The following is a 17,079-nucleotide window of genomic DNA, read 5'->3' on the forward strand; positions in this document are numbered from 1 at the left end:
AATTGAAACAAATTGTGATTTCAACAAAAAGTCTAAAACCACTATAACGATCTTTAATGCCCAGAATTTTAATGCATCAACTACCAGGAAAAAAAAAAAAGCTTCAACGCCTGAAAATTTGAATTTGAAATTTAGTAATTTGCTGATTTTGATTGGTATCAATTCACTCGTCTAACTAAAAAACTATCATATTCGAATTATACTTTATGCATATAGTAATTTCAGATCCAAAACAAGTTGATTTTTGACTTGTAGAATAGGTTAGAGAGAGAAAAAAACATTGCTAACAAAATTATGTGACAATGTATGAATAAATTAAAGGTGGATATTTCACATTTCTTGACCCACAATATTGATACACCATTTGACAATCTAGACTACTCTAGTTATCAACTAGGTTGTTTTTCTCTAAAAATTTTTAATTGTACAAGCGATGAACATACACGAAGTTTGATCTCAACTACTTTAAACGAATTAAAACACATCATTATTTTATTTTCTATGCTCTAACCTCCTACTTAATTAATAACTTTTATTAGGCATGATGATCGGGTAATTGTTGATGAGTTGTGTCTTCATTAATATTATTGTTATTGGTCTTGAGTGAACGAAGTGAATATTGAGTTGCATTCACTGCATCATCCAAATTCAGATAGAATGAATCCTTCCCAACCTTGTCTACAAAATTGGATGCCACCAGCTTCTCCATAACCTCAAGTCTTGGGTTCACTATTAACATCTACAAAAAGAAAATAAATAAAAGTAAAAACATTATATATAGATATATATAATATGTTTTTTATTTTTTAATAAATCAAGTTGAAGGATCTAGCTATATAGATATATAGTCCAAGAAGTTTAATTCTATATTGTACCTGAATTCCATTCTTTTCCAATACTCTATAAGTCTCTAGCAATCCTTCGATACCAGTCATGTCAATTGATGTTACTCCTACATAAGCGTATAAAATCAGGAAATTAAGAATTATTACATGATATCTACGAGTATAATAATAATAACCATAAAAAAAGTATTTCTACAAAACATTGTTTTTTTATTTTTTACATATTTTAAAGATTCATTGTAAAAATCACTACGAGAGAGAAAGACACAAGATGATAAGTAATGAAATATAATAAAACTATAGGAAGAATTTTAAATATACTAAGAATACTAGTGTTTTAGTAATTTTAGTCGTTGATCTCAAGCATATTATTGAAATCAATAGCCAAAATTATTATAATAACATTATTCTTTGTATATTTGAAAATTTTTTAAAAGTATAATAGTGAATTCATTATCTTATATTTTTTTTGTATTATATGTGATTAGGTTAAAATTTATATGCTCTTATCTTTGTATAAATTAATAGTTAAAAATAATTAGATTATATTTAATTTAAAATATTATATTATTTAATAATTTTTAATTATTAATTTTATATAAAAATAGTTGTACGTGAATTTTTAATATATAATTACCATGGGTCAATAAAATAAGGATATATAAAAACTTAGGTCTTTTCATCAATCTTGTAAGGATAATAAATTTCCATATCTTAATTTACCTGAAAAATCAAGTATGATCTGCTCCACAACTCCATCAGAATCTTTTTCACTTCTAACGTACCTCATAATCCTAATGCAGATTTTAGAAATTTAGATTCAACATGGATGTATTATTGTAGGGGTGTGACAATTGATAAAAGTGTTGTGTTTGTAACACTCTTTTAGAACACTTTTCTATAAATATTTTTATTCTTGAATAATATAAAAGTAAACTTGATGAGAAAAAATAAATTTAATAAATATGCACCATTTCTTAAAAAAATGTATATTTTGAGCAATCATATATATTAAAATATAAATATATTAAAAATAATTTAAACAATATATATATTCATACACAAATATACAGTGATTGAGTTGGTGGATATTTTGGTGTGCATATAATATTTTTATATTTTACGATATTTAAAAAATAGTAAAACTATCATCTATTAATTAATAGTGTTACTGTTAATATAAAATTTACCTTTCTTTGACATAGAGAGCATTTGCAAAGTAAATGGGGGAACCAAGTTGAATAATCAAAACTCCTGGGTATGTTGTTGTAGGAGTGTATTGATCAACATCTCTATATGAACCTGAAGAGTCATCTAACTTTCCAAGCTTGCATGTGGCAGGCCTAGCCACATATAAGAGTGCTCTAAGAAGGCTCAGTACAATCTTCATTTCATATATGGAATAACAATAACTTAAGTTAGATAAAATAATTATAATTATGTCTAAGTAGAATCAATTATTCATAATTAAGAAAATGAGAAGATTGGTGTTTAACTTAATTGGTAGATACAAATTTATGCATATTTTATTTTACTTCATATAATTTTAAAATTAATTCTTTAGTTTCTAAAATTGCAAAGAACTCCATTTAAAGGGTTTGTTGTTGGTTTTTGAAATTATTTTGTTGTTATTTACACAAGACTATATTCAAACCCTAACATTTATTTAAGTGGAAACCACTTGATATCAATTCAAATTTATTATGATTTAACTACTATTATATTTAACTATCAATCTAATTGTATAATTGTCACTAAAATTTTTTAGTGACAAAGTATAAGACGACTAATGTCTAGTTACCAATAAAAGAAAAATAAATGGCCGCTAAAAGTGATTTTTTTTAGTGGTGACAATTATAGAATATTAGTCCATGCCATATGGATAATGACAAATTTACCATAGTAAACTAATAATGATTGACCAACAAAAAAATTAAAAATCTATTAAAATATAATTTTTTGAAATTATACAATTAGCTTTAATTAAAACTTAAATTTAGAGATTGAGATAATACATGGTTCAATAATTCTATATATGAAATTAAACGGTTACTCTAACAAGAATATAAAATTGAAGAAATTGAAGTACTCACAGAAATCATAAGGCCCTGATCCATTGTTAGAAAGATGACTCCTAAGAAGGCAGCCATGCAAATAAGAAAGTCAAACTTGTCAACTTTGAAGAGATGAAGAAAGACACCATATTTGATGAGTCCAAGCATGGCAGATGTAATAATAGATGAGAGAGCAACAATAGGAGTGTATCCAAATAGTGGTGCCAAAAACAAGAGTGTTAACGCCATTAAGACTCCCTGCACCACGTTTGTCATAGGTGTCTTACACCCTGCATTGTAATTCACCGCCGTTTTCGAAAATGGTCCTGTATACACAAAACACTTCAAATTCTTAAATATTCCATAGTGTATTTTTTATTTTATTTTATTATTATGGTTGATAATAACTATATAAAACATAAGAATAAGAAAGAAAAAATATAATAAAATACAGTAAAATATTTTTTTTTTTTGTTCTAAAATCAAAATTAATTGTAATGTATCATTAATTTTGACAGATTTTTTTTTGTTGCCCACGGTATCTCCCAACCCAATAGGTAAAGGACTAATCCGTCGCGAATCTGAACTCCATTTAAAGGTCTGTTGTTGGCCAATGAGTTGCTGCATGCACAAGGCGGGATTCGAACTCCCGACACTTGCTTAAGCGGACGAGTGAGCTGATTACTCGACTAACCCAAATTGGTTATAAATTTTGACAGATAATGACGGTTTTTTGGCTGCAGTTTCTAATAATTGTGGCTAATTTGACGGAAATTGGTCATATTACGCATAATTGTTTAGCAACAGTTTCGTGTTAAACACTATAAAAATCACCCTTATTTGTTGTGATCTTTATAATGTTTAAATTCTTTTTTGGATTTATTCTTTTAAATAATGATTTACCTTCAGTAAAAATAATATTTATATATTTTTATTCAAATTATTTAAAAAATTAATTATTTCAGATATTAAAAAAAAGGATAATAGTCAAAATTGACATAATAAAAATGTCATATATTTATTATTTATTATGTTACTTTATTTGTTTGAACAATAACCATCATGATTTAATTTCCATGAAATAATTTGTCAGTATTTCTTTTTAGTTGAAACACCTTTATATATACTATATATTATAGTTAAGAGAATATATTTGGGTTAGCATGCAAGCATGTGTGGAAAACAAAAACTTACCACTAGTCAAGTAACATGAGGTGAAAGAACCACATAAGTTCATAAGGCCAAAAGCTACCATCTCTTTGTTCCCATCATGAGGTGTATTAGCAGTTACAGCAAAGCTTCTTCCTATTGCTATTCCTTCCTATATATAGATATACAAATATATAATAATAAGATAAAATAAAATAAATAATTATTAATAATAAGAGTTTAATTTTAACGTATTGACAATATAAAATGTTTACAATCATTTAATCATATGTTTTTTTTTTCAAAAGACTATTTATGTTGTTAATTTAAAAAGTAATTATTTTTAGGTTTAATTAAATTGTTGGTGCTTATAGTTTTACTAAATTTTTAGTTAGATTTTTATATTTTTTTAATTAAAATTTTATATTATTTTTAATTTTATAATTACATCATTTCTAGTTTTAAAAAAATTAGAATTAATTGAATATTTTTCTACAAATTGAAAATATCTATAATTAAGAACCTAATTAAATCTTTGATCATATATTTTTTATACGAAAATGATCTATTAATTATAAAATTAAAAACAGTATAAAAATTTAATTAAAAAAATATAAAATTTATTTATAAATTTAATAAAATTATAAAAATTAATAAAATAATTAAATATTATTTTTATTAATATAATATTATGTAATTAAAAATACATATAAAATTATTTTATAGTACATTAAAATTAAATTCTAATAATAATATATGTAGTTATAATTTGCTTACCGCCAATGACAAAATGCCTGTGATAATGCCAGCTCGGAGCACAGCTGATAAATATTTGGAATCAAAGTTCAAATAGTGAATAGACAAAGGGTTTATTCCTTTATCTAAATGGCCCACCTATATTGATAATTAAAACTAAAATCAAGTAGTATTTAACAAGAAAAGAGAAGCAAATTAAACATGCACGTAACATAAGAAAAAGTGGGTACACAAATAAATATAGCTGATGAAAAAGACTTGACTTAAATATACAACTCACAATTTGTATTCCATGATTTTGGCCCTTAACCAGATACGTGAAAACTCCAGCAACTACTACCGTTGTCATTGGAGCTATAGCTGACACCCAAAATAGCTTTGGTTTTCTCTCTCTCTGAATATTCATTATATTAGATAAAATAACAAACAAAAAATCCTCATTAATTAGCTAACTAAGCATATATAGTAAGGGATTAAAAGTTAAAACAAAAAGTATCAATGACAACAGAGAGAGACAGCTTTGTAATTGAACTTTCTATATTTATTTGTTTTCGTCTTTATTAGTTTGAGTAAGAAAAAAATTGTTATACTTGCAAATAATAATAATAATAATTATTATTATTATTATTATTATTATAATAACCAAAAAGCATTTCCCCTTACATTATAGATTTAGCGTGTTTATGTATAATAATACACAAGTAATATACATAAGATGTACGAGGTAAATATGAATTTAATAAAATCATAATAAATAATATGTATAAATAATGAGAAGTATATATTTCCATTAAGTAATAATATGGAAATTAGCTTTTTTCTACTAACATCAGCTAATTTTTTTAAAATTATTTTTTTTATTTTAAATTTTACATTCTAAATCATAAATTTTTAATTCTAAACTCTAAATCTTAAAAAAATTAAAAATTAAAAAAAATTAACTAACTAAAAATTAATTTCCTATATTTTTTCATTTTCATTTTTACAGATACAAGAGCACTCACCACATGCGCAGTAAATTGGAGGAAAGAAACAAAGATCACGCCAAGAACAATGGTTTCCCACCTTATCTGTTAATAATTATAATAAATTAGAGACATGTAAGATATCATTAGAAATAAAATTATTTATATATCTTTTCATTTGAATTCTTGGGACTGGTTTTATGGCATCGTATTAAAGTTTATAACTAAAATATTTACCATTTGATCTTTGTTCATTTTAAAAAAAGAAATCCATCATAATAAAACAAACTAAAAAAAATACACATACATTTTAAGTATATAAGAGATTTTTATCTGAAAAAATACGCTCGAATGAAATATAATAATTTATATATATTTTTCTATTAATTTAAGTTTTTAAAACAAATAATTTCACCATGACATACATTATTATTGTTATTATATAGTTTTTTCCATCAAAATTTTGATACTTATTTATTTCATCCGATCCACACTCTCATATTAATTATATAATATACAACTATAATTTTCTTTTATAAAGTATTGCTTGAAAGGAAACATTTCCCAGTAAATAATATTATAGCAAAAGAAAATCAATATATTATTTAAAACTTGGTCAAAATGTTAATAAGTGCAGAAGAAGTCAAGTGATACTGTAGTACTACTATTATACTCTCACTTTTTGAAAATAATGCATGGTCTCTGAAAATCATTACACAAGAATTAAAATCACTATTTAATAATCTTGATCTTTGAGAAAAATAATTGTTAATATGATAGATAAATGTTAGCTAGATTTAATTATATAAATGCCCAATTTCCAACTCTTTTCAAAACAGTCGGTGGAATTTTCTTTTTCTTTTTCTTTTTTCTTCCTTATTTAAAATGACAACAAATGTAACCAACTAAAGTAACTGCTCAAGTAACGTGTGCCTTTGAGTGGGTGGGTGGATGCATGTATATATGTGAAGTGAAACTGTATCATGGTGCTTTAATTTTTCTATCCATTGAAAAATTAATGCAAACAGGCAATAAAAATGTTCAATATGGAGTTAAGATCTCATTATCACATCTAGAGCAACTATCCTTGTAAATAATAATAATAATAATAAAATTTCTCATGGCAATTAACTTCTTGTTAATGTTAATGTTGATAATTCAGGAAAATTATTGTAGAAAGGTACTGATTTTATTATGAGTTTAATTGTTATGAAAACTAAAAAATGTTACATGTTAATTCTGTTAGATATATAATTATTTATATTTTTTTATTAGTTTAAAATAAAAAAAAGTATTATGATATAGAGAATACTCACATGATGACATCTTTATATAAAGATAACATTGTGATCCCTTAGATAATTAATCAAACATATTTAGTCAACTTTATCAATTTATTTAATGATTCACAATGTTATCTTCATGTGAAGATGTCATCATGGGAATATCCACCTTATGATATATTAGAAATTTTATGATTGAAAAAAAATTTATACAAAAAATTTATCAAACCCCAAAAATAACTTTGTATCTAAATAAATATATTAAAAATATAACTATTTATGTTTATATTTTTTATCAGCTTAATCTTTTTTAAAAAAATAAAATCATGACAAATTCATCTGATTAATTAGATAAAGATATTCAAAATAAATATGAAAGAGTCACGCTCACATTTCTATTCTTAACCAATTTATCTTGGAAGGATTAAAAATTTATGTTTGTACGTATTATTAATTTAAGATTGTGATAGTTTAATCAAACATTTTTATTGATGTGTTAACATATAAATATTTATATAATCTTTTTCTTTTTATATTTACAACAATTCATACAATTTAAATTTTCAATTATATTTAGATATTAAAAATTTTTGATGTAAAAATAATATTATAAATTATTAAATAATTTAATATGTTTGATTGATCTATCTAATAGCTTATAATATTATTTTTATATAGAGATGTCTCTAGAAGTAGCTACCTTATATTTATTCCATAGAGTAGTTACCTCATGTCTATTGTCAATGATGCCCTTGATCACCGATACAACATTTGTTTTGGTAGAAAAATGCGTCATTCCAAAAATGCCCTTTAGTTGTTGGAGGATAAGTATCACTGCTGTCCCACCCATGAATCCAGTGATGGTAGAATGGGAAAAGAAATCAACCAATATCCCAAGTCTGAAATATCAATTAAGCTAAGGTGTGACTTACCTTTCTCAGCTAAGTATAATGAAAATATTTCTTCAATAACCCCCTATACACACACACTATACTATCTTGGTGTTATATGCATCCAAATCCAAACGGAACCACCATTGAGCACATGAGTGGGTAGTTTTAGGAAAATGACCTGTTAATTGTTATCTGTCTTTTTCTAATTGTTTAATTTTCGCCTAAATGTTTAATTTTCTTTTTGAAATTTTTTAAACATAATTCACTTTAATTTAGTTCTTAAGATCAATCATTTACTCTTGAAATTGAATTATAAAATGTAATTTCAAACTTCAAATTGAACTTTATTAAAAAAGAAAGTTAAGAAATAAATTAGATCTAAATATTTGATTTTACGATAAATTTAATTTTGATTTATTGTTAGTGTAAATTAGTTTTACTATACAATTACCTAATTGACATTAGCAGAAATAAATTTGTTTACATTTATCACGTAAATGGTCATCTAAAATAACTCATGTAATTCGACAATTATTTAAAATATTTTACACTATTAGTACATCAAATTATATTTTTTATGATATAATATCAAAATTTTTATAACAAAAAATTTTAAAATTCGGTCTTCACTAAAAATAAAATTAGCGTATGACAAATAAAAAAAAAAAACATATACAAAAATTTATACCCCATTATAGCTTTTGAAGATGTCTTAGATATAATTATTTATATAGGTTTTTTTATTTAAAAAAATCTGATAATATATAATTATATATTTACATTTTTAAATAGGAAATTGAAACTTATTTGACTCTGACACTATGGCTATGATATATTAATAATTGTGACCTGAAAATACCAAGAGAAGCTTGGAATAAACCAGTGACAAAGGTGGTTGTGAAGACCAAGTGAAGGAACAAGGTTGGTTCCTGAACAGGATCAGCCACGGTTTGAATAGTTTGACCAATAAGCAAAGATGCTGCCGCTATAGTCCCCACTGCCATGTGCCTTGAGCTTCCAAATATAGCATACACTAGAGGTGGGACAAAGCTTGAATCTGCATATATATAATTATTACATTACAATGACCAAACATCTTATCAATATCTTTATTCTTAAATTGAAAGCTATCTATATAATAACCTTAAACAAAACTTAAAAAAAGAATCAAGAAACATAAAGGATAGCATGTCTAGTCTTTATCATCAAAGTGTGTCCACCATATTAATAATCAGCATATTTGTGTTAGAACTAGTGTTAATTTGATTTCTGAAATTGATGGTATGAGTTAATTTGATCTCTAATTTTTTTAAAATGTCAATTAAATTTACTTATTTAATTGCCATTACTTGTATATATGAGATAAAAATAAAATATTTCTAATTATTTATATATATCTCTAATACTTTTTTTGTGCAAGATTTTTTTTTTGAATTTTTACATGAATTCTTACCCTTTTTTTTTTTTTGCTTTTTTTAGTTATTTTATGCTATTTTTTTTTTTTGTCTAACAAAGATCGAACTTTAGATTTTTAAGTAATAAAAGTTTTGATATTATATAATAATAATATTACTTCTCCAAAAAATTTAAATTGATAGAAAGATGTATATGAATGATGATATCTATATCTCTAATACTATTTGTAGTTTAGTAACTTAGTATTATTTCATTTGTCTTAAGATTGATAAAATAAAATGAGAAAATGAAGAGGCAAATTTTACTGAGGACAACTGATGAAGAATATAATATTCTTTCATTGGTCAAATTGGGATCAATAATAGTATATAGATTTCTTGAAATTTACTAATCACATTTTTTTCAAATTATTATATGATCCTAATCGGCTCTGCAAAATGACACGGATGCTCATCATAATTAGAATTAATAAGTTGTCCGAATTTTGTGATTAGCCGTTGATTCTTGAGATGAATTAGTCACATTCTGTGATTTCCATGACAATTTTTGCATGATAATGAAAAGTATGATAACACTAATAATTAACAAGAAAGACGAAGAAGAAGAAATTGAATTACGTTACGTGAAAGTGTTGTTGTTGAACTTACAAAGACCAATAACGGGAGGAAGGTTGGCGAGTTTGGCATAACTAATCCCCTGAGGGATGGCCAGGCTTGTTATGGTGAGTCCGGCAATCAAATCCGACCAAAAAAGCCGCATTGAGTAATTCGGAAGCCACTCGAATATCGGAACAAAGTATTGAACCCCTTTCGCCACCCTTCGCCACGGCCTCTCCTCGTTCTTGAACTGCCGGAAGGGATCATCGGGGAAGAACGTTTCTCTCAACCCGGATTTGAGTTTTGTCGCAAACTCTCTCCGGGTTGCGAAGTTCACCCCATGATCCTGGGGAACATCAACAACAAGAACACCCTCAGCCTTGTGATCCTTCGAATCCATGTATATGGTTATTAATAAAAAAGACACAACAAACTAAACCGCACTATGAAAATGAGGGACCAGGATATAGTGTATGTTGTGGTTATTTCACCCTTTCATGCACTTGAATTGTGTTGGGGTGTGTGTGTTAGAGGGATATATATAATGCCTTGAACAGTGGCTAGTGTTAATTTACAAAATTAATTAATTAAAAGTTAATTATTATACGTGGAAGAAAGAAAAATTTTTGGGATTAATAATTGGAAAAGTTTTGGCCAGCAACTTTGTTAAATTCTGGCCAGCATATAATCAGCAAAAAAAAGTGAGCCATTGGATGAAATCTCATACCAATCTCACACCATTAAAACTATTATCGATGGCTATTTGATGGTTACAAATCACAAAAGTTGTTGGCCCTAACATTCCTCTAAACTTTAAAAAATATGAATGTAAATTGTGATAATTTATTTATGTGAATTTTAATAAATATAAATATAAATTATATTTTTTATATATAAAATTTTTATAAATATAAATATAAATATAAATTATTTTTATATAAATATTGATGAAAAATAATAACATTTATTAATCATATATATATCATTGTTATGATGAAATTATGAATGAGTAAGATAACATAATATATAGCAGTGGATACGTACGTATGTCATTAGTTTTATATAGTTGGTTAATTAGACACTATATTCTGTGTCCTAATTAAGCTTGAAGTGGGAAACGTATCTTCGAAGATGTGGAATTTGAGATGAGTTTTGGATTTGACTTTTATTACTTCTAGTTTTATTTGGTTCTTGCATGGGAAAAGTAGATTGGATTTTTATTTTGGGGATGAAGAGATTTTTGTGTGGAGAAAATAGAAAATATAATTAATTTTAAGAAGTTAATAAAAAATATTTTTTATTTTTTTTCACCATAACATATATTTTCTATTTTCTTTTAGGAGTTCAGGTCAATAATATATATTAGATTTTCTTCTGACATAAATTATTCATCATAATTGAAACAGTTCTCTTTTTTATATAAATCTTTAGAAAATGAAAGAAGGTAAATATTTTTAAGACTCATTTATTAATTTTCAAACTTTTCTAATGTTCAATTGAACAATAAATTATTTGTCTTTATCAAAGATATCATCATTTATTATATTTCTTTTTATTAGTTTAAATTTTTTAAAAAAGTAATTTTATAACGGTCTTTTGTGTTTTTAAAGTTAATTAATAAATATAATAATTTGACTTTATTTTATCTTATTTAAATATTTGAAGATAATTGAAAGATTATATCATTAACTATTACTTATTATAGATGCACGCAGAAATTAAGGATCCTCATACAACTTCTATCCTTTGTTTTTTATTTTTCTCTATTTTTTTTAATTATTTTAAAAGTACGATAGAAGATATTGTCTAAATTTAGTGATAAGGTTAATTAATCGTAGTTAAAAATAAATAGAAAATTTTATTTTAGACGATCAATATATGAAGAATATTTTTAAGAAAGAAAAAAAATCAGATAACAATATCTGTAATACTAGAGAGATAATAATTTACAATTATTTTATTTAATTTAACATCTATAATTATATATATATATATAACATTTATAACTATATTTTTTACATATAATATTATATATGAATTATAGTAGCAATTGATAAATACAAAATAAAATTATTTTAAATTAATTTGGACTGATTTTTATTGTTTCTTAATATTTTTTAAAGAAAACTTCCTTTTATATGTATAGCATAGTATAGTAATAAGATGCATGCAGATAGAATAGTTAATTAAAAGAAAGAGAATATTAATATGATGAAGTATTAAAAGCAGAGAGAGACACGAAAAAATAATATTATTATGATTTACTTTGGTAAAATTTTTATTTTTAAGAGTAGTTTATTAAAATTATTTTTTAAAATTTTTTTTAATTATAACATTTAAAAAATAATTTAATAAATTAAATTAAAAATAATTTTTAATAAGTACAAACAGTAATAATTGTATTCAGGTAAAATAATTTTAAAAATTAAAAAAATCATTATAGACATGAATTTAAGAATAAATTTATAAATTTATTACTATATGAGTTTATATTAAATTTTTTAATTTTAATAAGTATAAGTCAATTTTAAAATTTTTTACCTTAAACGTTTTAAAAAATACGTATAACTTTAAGAATTATATGCACAAAGCATATAATCTTCTTTATTTACTAAACATAAAACAAAAAATTTGACACCTCTTAAAAAAAAAAAATCAAATCAAGATTAAATAATGAACGCTTTTTTTGTTGTCGACGGTATTTTTTAATCTGATAAATTAATAATTAATTTGTATGTTACATATCTAAATTTTATTTAAGAATCTATCATTAACCAATAAATTATTACATATACAAAATAGAATTCGAATCTCTAATATTTATTTAAGCAGATGATAAATGAATTGACCATAAGTTATGTTGGTTTAACTAAAAAAGTGTTTAGTATAGTACACATATATAGTAGATGAGAAAATGAATGAAACATCTTTATTTATTAACATAAATTAACTTGACTAAGCAACATTACCTTTATTAACTCTTTTACTCTTATCTTATATCTAGTGTGTCCATCTTTATCCACTTATTTGCTTTTATTTATTTAATTTAATTAGGTTATTGTCTTATAAAAAAATATAAGTTTATAAGAGAAGACATATAAATAATTATATTTTTAATATAATTTTTTAAATAAAATTCTTTTAGATTTGTGTGAATTTTTTATATAATTTTATTTATTTGTTTTATACTATTTTTTTCTTTTAAAAAATAATAAGGATTGAATTATAGACCTTTTAGTCAAAAAATTCTAATACCATTCATGTTATGAAATTATTTTTTTAAAATTTTAAATTGACAAAAGAAGCTAAGACAGATGCATAATTATATCTCTAACCGTTATTACTTATTACCGCAAAAAAACTAAAATAAATACATAATTTTTAGTTTGTGATTAGGCATTTATTTGTGATAAAATAAATTATATTTTTAAAAATTGAAACTTTTTTAAAATGAAAAATATAATACTAGCTAGTTGTTGTTCATAAAGGGATTTTATGAAATTGTCCAAAATTATTTTTTTCTGTTATATAATTAAGTCTCTCTATTTTCACATAATTTTATATTATGAATATATACATTTTCAATATATTAAAATTAAATTTATAATGTAGAGTTTAAAATCTTTTTTATATATAAAATCTCTATATGTGTATATATTTATTATTTAAATTTATAATTAAAAATTATTAATATTTGAATAAATAAATATATAAATTTATGTTTATTTTATTTTATACATATTAAAAACTTCATTAAAATACAATGATAATTTATTATTAAAAGAAAATATTGAAATTTCAGTTGAAAAATTGATAACTATACATTTTGAAGGATTATTTATGAGGCTTGCTAAATGATCAACAGATTTAGATTCTTTTTTTCTTTTTCCTCTCAATCTTTTTTTTTTTTTTGCAACATGTAGCTGATTAACACTCATATGCTTACTAAAATTAAATGTATAAGTGAAAAAAATTATAGCTAAAATAAGTTTGTTGCCTTGTTCGCTATACGTTAACTAAATGATATTAATAACCTAAAGTTGCTCTTTGTAGTTTGTGTATATACAAAATGGAAAAATATAAGTAGACAATGAGAATACTAAATAATGTGAACAATGAATATGTGGGATGTTCAATTTGATAGATATGCAAATGATTATGTTCATTATTTTTAATTAGATAGTTATTTCTTTTGATTCGATTTACTCATGCACAGTTAATAATGACTGAATGTTCAATTCATTAGGTGTGCAGATAGTTATTCTAATGTTGAGGTTTAAGAGGTAATTTGGAGGTGGAGTATTTTTTTTATTTTATTAGACCAATTCTTAAACTCATTGTTCACATTATTTACAAAAATTATTGTCTATCTAGCAAAACTCGTACAAAATATATTATTTCATATATACATTGACTTAAATATCTGCATGTAAAAAAACTTGACAAACATAAATTCAGTAGTTAAAAAAAACCATTTTGGGTAAAGAAAAATAACGAACCCCTAAAATTAATGTTATTTTTATATTATTACTCTTAATTTGAGTCTCTTTAATACTTGTTTATTTAGTCTAAGTGATAGAATATGTGTGACGGATGTAATATATGACATTGAAATTATATTACAGATTTGACCCTTGATAATATATATGTCATGCTATGACTCGATTTGAATCTTTTTCAAAGTTTGAGAAAGCATAAGTGTAGTAAAGGAAATATAGGGCAGGAATAATTGACTCATGGGCATGGCTACTTGTACTACCTCTGTCTCCTTTGCCTACAGACTTCGGCTAATTTTGTTACCTATCGAAAAAATTTTGATGAAACATTAATTATTAGATTTTATAGTATTTTTTAAAATTTTAAATATGAAATATATAATACGTGAAAGCTTATTATTCTATCTCCAAAATTAAAAAATATAAAAATTAATAATTAAATATTTTATTAATATCTAAAAAAATATATGATAGACTTCATCATATATATATACGTATATAATTAGCATTAGTTACTATATACGTATATAATGCCTTCCCTAGGCACACACACATACATTGATACATTAGCTTTAGTTATTAGTTGGGTGAGAAAATAATAATAATAATAATGTTATAGCTAGGCATTTAGGTGGGACTCCGCGACCGAAGGCCCAAATTGACCTTAGTATATATATGGCACAACATTACATGCATCATTGCATACCTTATTGAATATCTAACTTAGATAAGGAATGCGGGTTCTTATGATTGATAATAAAATAAGAAACACACATACACATGTAATAGTGCCTAAGTGAACTGAAAGGGAAACCCAAAATGAGCAAAACCAATTTGAATTGATGTTGCCTAGTATATATTTATTATTTATTGTTAGACTCTATAATTGGGTAAATGTAGATTCCACAAAGCTTCCAAAATAGTGGTAATACATGCAGCTTTAGGGTGCAAGAGTAAGAACCTCCCTCAGTTGGCGAAAATACATTGAATGGAGATAGATGGAGTGTTCAATAACTCGTATATATATCTATATTCTATACGCGGAGGGTGGGTCTGTGTGTAACACACATCCACACATCAAAAGTGAAATCAAAGTGTCTTTCATTATTTATGTTTGGAACATAGTTGAATCTTTATTAGTGGGTGATCAACATCAGTAAGACTATATATTATCATATAGTTTTTTTCCCCCCAAATCGGTTCCAACTTCAATTATTGCATCGAGATTCATCTAAAACCAAGGGAGAAAACACGTTTGTCGGAATTAATTCATAATCTTAAAACATTAAAAATAATTGAACTTGATCCATACGTTATAATTCGACTGAATAATGAACTCAGATTCTAAACGAATAAAAGTCTAATGTTATAACTCGGTTATGATAACAATGGGTTTTTCTCATAATTATAATCAACACTGAAACGATAACCGAGTTATTACGGCATGATAACCTTACAAAAACAACTATGAAAAAAGAGAGACCTAGGTTCTAAGTTTCTAAAAAGAGTATTTACATAAAAATTCATATATATTGATTTAAGTGTGGAGTATCTTTTATAGTTTTTGGAATTTCGACGCATATCTTGGATTTGTTAGCTACTAGGGGTGGCAGTGGGGTAGGTAAGGGCGAATTTTTGCCCTATCCGATCCCGTTTCGCCTTTCTTTCATTTTACTACTATCTGCCTCACTCCTACTCATGGATAGTAAGACTGCTTTACCTTAATTCGCTCTCACGGCACTACAACATTTTTAGTCTAAGGTAATCCTTATTCGAAACAATATTTAATAAAAGTTGCCTTAGATAGAAAAATACAACATTTTTTAAGAGTTGCCTTTGAATAAGGCAAAGATAACAAATTTTTAGACCACTCACAAAAATTGTTGTCTTTGATATCTAAAGCAACACTTAAAAAATATTACAATATAAAACATTTAAGACACATTTTTAAATAAAAATACAATATTTTATAAGGGTTATCAAAAAAATTAAATAAATAACTTTTATAAAAAGTTGCCTAAAATCATTCATAGCTAAAAATTTTAGAAGAATACTTTTCATCATATTCCCCCAAATAATTATTTCCCAACCAAATAACTTAGAAAAAAAAGAAAAAAGAAAAGCCAGGTCATTTCCATTGCTTCAGTTCATCACTACCACCCACTGTTCGAAAAAAAAAAAGAAAAGCCCTAACTTTCGAAATCAACCTAGACGGTGACACAAACGGCACCAGGTCTCGTTCGCGTACGATAGCAGGTCTCGTTCGCAGTGCTGTCCACCCCAACCGGCGATGGCGCGGTGCTCCCTTTCATAGGCGTCGACGCGTTGCTCCGATCCCTCCAAAGGCGTCGGTGCAGTGCTCTCCTTCGCGGTCATCTTCTCCATGCACGCTGCTCCACGGCTTCTCCTCCTCCTGTCTCAGCTCCACGTATGCGGTCACCTTCAAGAAATCCCTCTCCTTCTTCCTCCTCTTCCACTGTCTCGCCTCCTCCTCTTCGCAAGCTCAGACAACACTACATGCGTATTGCTTGGTAAGAAGCTTCTGATTTTTACTATGGAATGGAATTTCTGAATTCTTTGATTCTGAATGAAGATTGGAAATGTTCTGAATTTTAGTATGAAAATG

The 17,079-nt window shown here is 25.3% G+C and overlaps 1 protein-coding gene across 2 annotated transcripts; it reads right to left on the reverse strand.

The window, feature by feature from the left end:
- Nucleotides 1–311: 311 nt before the first annotated feature.
- Nucleotides 312–10,472, reverse strand: LOC112751177 (probable sulfate transporter 3.5). Of its 2 annotated transcripts, XM_025800232.3 has the most exons (12): nt 10,009–10,472; nt 8,795–9,002; nt 7,780–7,951; nt 5,809–5,874; nt 5,085–5,198; nt 4,826–4,942; nt 4,094–4,220; nt 2,939–3,225; nt 2,036–2,229; nt 1,569–1,639; nt 876–952; nt 312–739 (listed from the first exon to the last, which is right to left on the reverse strand). In XM_025800232.3, the coding sequence occupies exons 1-12, from the start codon at nt 10,355–10,357 to the stop codon at nt 536–538; spliced, it is 1,986 nt and encodes a 661-aa protein (XP_025656017.1). In that variant the 5' UTR covers nt 10,358–10,472; the 3' UTR covers nt 312–535. The 2 variants fall into 2 exon arrangements, 1 of the variants encoding a protein (XP_025656017.1); XR_003176296.3 differs by lacking the exon at nt 1,569–1,639 and having other exon boundaries at nt 593–739.
- Nucleotides 10,473–17,079: the final 6,607 nt, after the last annotated feature.

This window comes from Arachis hypogaea, chromosome 15 (assembly GCF_003086295.3).
Source record: "Arachis hypogaea cultivar Tifrunner chromosome 15, arahy.Tifrunner.gnm2.J5K5, whole genome shotgun sequence".
NCBI classification, from domain to species: domain Eukaryota; kingdom Viridiplantae; phylum Streptophyta; class Magnoliopsida; order Fabales; family Fabaceae; genus Arachis; species Arachis hypogaea.

Coding starts and splice junctions, on each gene's coding strand:
- LOC112751177 (XM_025800232.3), bottom strand. CDS start 10,357: ATGGATTCGAAGGATCACAAGGCTGAGGGTGTTCTTGTTGTTGATGTT. Junction 5,199..5,808: donor TCCAATTTACTGCGCATGTG/GTGAGTGCTCTT, acceptor ATGAATATTCAG/AGAGAGAGAAAACCAAAGCT. Junction 4,943..5,084: donor AAAATCATGGAATACAAATT/GTGAGTTGTATA, acceptor TTATCAATATAG/GTGGGCCATTTAGATAAAGG.